The sequence below is a fragment of the Nansenia antarctica genome (assembly GCF_963989245.1).
Source record: "Nansenia antarctica genome assembly, chromosome: 6".
NCBI classification, from domain to species: Eukaryota; Metazoa; Chordata; class Actinopteri; order Argentiniformes; family Microstomatidae; genus Nansenia; species Nansenia antarctica.
This window is the reverse complement of record NC_137676.1, coordinates 57,339,821-57,342,612: the sequence shown is the minus strand read 5'-3', so window position 1 is coordinate 57,342,612 and position 2,792 is coordinate 57,339,821. Positions and strand designations below refer to the sequence as shown.

At 49.9% G+C, this 2,792-nt stretch overlaps 1 protein-coding gene across 1 annotated transcript; it reads right to left on the bottom strand.

The window, feature by feature from the left end:
- Positions 1–160: 160 nt before the first annotated feature.
- helt (helt bHLH transcription factor) lies at positions 161–2,052 on the bottom strand (the record flags this gene model as incomplete). Its single annotated transcript, XM_080534664.1, has 4 exons — positions 161–636; positions 991–1,087; positions 1,398–1,502; positions 2,026–2,052. The coding sequence occupies 4 exons, from the start codon at positions 2,050–2,052 to the stop codon at positions 161–163; spliced, it is 705 nt and encodes a 234-aa protein (XP_080390790.1).
- Positions 2,053–2,792: the final 740 nt, after the last annotated feature.

Sequence of the window (2,792 nt, the reverse complement as noted above, 5' to 3'; positions counted from 1 at the left end):
ACATAGCTAAAACCAGCAACAACAATACAATGGAAAAGTGTTGACTTTTGAAAAGTGTTGAGTTTTTCTTAAAAAAGATTTATTTCATTTAAAAATATCAACATTCTATACAGTATGTACGTCACATATAAATAAAGACAAAACAACACGGAGATTCTATTTACAAGGCGTGCGCGTGCTGCGCACTGTGCAAACTGAAGGCGTTGGCGTGCGCGTGCGCGTGGCCGAGGAAGTTGAAGTAGTGATGCGCGTGGTCGAGTCCTTGTACCGGGGACAGGTAGCCCGTGTGCTGCTGCGGGGGCACCGTTGGGTACGTGATGGCTGGGCTGCGCGCGGAGCCGTGCCACGAGTAGTGTCCGGGGGGGCTCGTGGTCTGGAACACGGAGTCCGTGGGGCTGTGACTCGGGTGCTCCGGGGACGAGTACAGATAGTCCACGGGCTCCGGTAACGAGCCGACGGAACCGAACACGGGCTCGGTGACGGCGCGGGACTTGGACTGGAGGAAGGCGAGGATCCGCGCGTACTTGATGTCTTTGGTCTCCGCGCGGTCCTCCGTAGTGAGGTAGTGCACGAGGTTCTTCATACACTCGTGGTATCCGTAGTGGAAGTAGTTCGAGAACTCCGCGAGCAGCTCACCTAGAGGAGGCGGAAAGCGCGCGGTTAGAACACGCACCAGAAACATCACAGACAGACAGATATAGATACATAGGCTAGAATAGATTGGATATTGATCCTCAAGGGGAAATTATTTTAGCATTTTTTTAGCAATTCTTTTAGAAATTGTTTTAGCAATTATTTTAGCAACATTTAGCACGTTAAATATTATTGCGTGAACCATTTAAATATCATCAACAAAGTTGCACTCATAGAAGAAGATAATCGGCTATATAAAATAAAAAGATGAACTAATCGACAATTTCACGTTGTCGGGATAGAATTGCCCGGTAACGAGATGAGTCCAGGCGTGAGCCGAACTCCGCGGTGACGCACCTTTCTCTCTGCCCCGTGGGAAGTCCGCGGAGTGGAGCGCGCGGAGGTACTGCACTGTCATCTCCAGGATCTCCGCCTTCTCGAGCTTACCGGAGTTCTACCGAGAGAGGAGGTGCGTGTTACAACATCAACTAAATAAACAGTGGTTATTAACAACAATTTAAAATTAAAAAGTAATTCGTTTAAAGCCATTTCTATTTAACAGTTGCCAGTCGACATCGGAACGTGAATGGAGCATATTTGGCACAGATAAAGAAGAGATAAACCAGCCAAATATATAACGTTAAATACATATTTCAGTGAAGGCGTTAATTCCCTTAATTTAATTTAAGGATAGGCTAGGCTACTTGTAAAATATAATCGTGTGTTGAAAGTGAAATCGATCTACGTAACCAACCGTAGCTTACCTGTTTCGCGAGCGCCATGGGCACCGTCTTCCCCAGCTCGTTCAGACACCGGTTGATTCGGTCCCGTCGCCGCTTCTCGATCACCTTGTGGGAGACGGGAGTTCTCTGTGGAGACACGAGACCGGTGAGTCACAAGGAGAGTCACCGTAGACACCGGAACAAACAGTGTTGACACAGACAGGAGCTCTAAATGATGTTGGCAACGTTAACGGCGACGAGAGGTATTGTTGTTGTTGGTGGTGGTGTGGTGGTGCGCTTTGGCACCCGCGAGCGCAACAGCGTCAGCGGACGACGCGCCGGCGCATGACGACACAAACCGGGGCTCTACCGGGACTATTACCGTCAAACACAACACACATGTTCCTCCTCACAACCAACTAGTTAGGCTACATTTCACGCGTTGTAGTTTTGAAACGCTCCTGACATCGGAACGTAACAACTGCTCGGTGTCTGCAGCCAACTTTGGCATTTGAGTCCACATGGACAGAGTTATGGCACATTATTCGTACCAAGTAGCCTACATGATTTATTATTTCAATAGATATCCCCCAAAAATGACCGTAAAACGTCTCTGTTGCCAACGTCATTTTAGTTCCAAGTTCACAGAGCGCGCGAGGAGAGCGCCTACCTTTCTGTCCTTCATCTTGGAGGCCATCAAAACGCTGCTGGTCCACTGTGGAATGAAACCTGTTCTACGTGGTGACAGGAAGCTGCTTGTTCCGCGGCTGCTGTATGTAGACTGAGAGGAGCAGGGAGAGACGGTCCTTATAAAGCGATCATCCTCCGGACTGAGGCATTCATGGGCTAAGTTATTCCATAGGATTAAGGCAGGGCTCTGGATGATGTGTGCGTTTAGGATCAGTTAAAGAAATAGTTAAAGTCTGAAACTCGCGGGGGGGGGGGGGGGGGTTATGGGGGGGCAGACCTGCTTTGTTAATCCACGTGGCTGTTCAAAAGACACGTGATGACGTGTAGAATATTATTTGCATAGTTAAGAACCCCGGCGGGAAACGTGAACCGAGCGCGAGGCTGTGCCTGATCCGGCTGGGCGCATCGCGCGCACTGGAAACAAAGCCAGCGCTGAGAAAAATAACCTTCTTTCTTTCTCGCGTTTCTCACACGATGGGCTGTTTTCACCTCCCAGCTTGCCGTCTTAACTTCCCTCGAGACCCTGTCCCGGTGTTCAGGCCTGTCCACCGTAACAGTAATTAAGTAAGCCGTTAATAGGCTGTTCCGCCGGCGCGAGGGGCGAGCTGTTGGAGACGGAGTCCCTCCGTTTGTTCTCGCCGGTTCTCACGCGACTCGGTGACACGTCCATCTTTTGAGGGGAGACGGCGGCTTTTTGTTGAACTTCTCTCCGTTGTTCTCCAACCGGCGGCAGGTGTGGGACTGGCC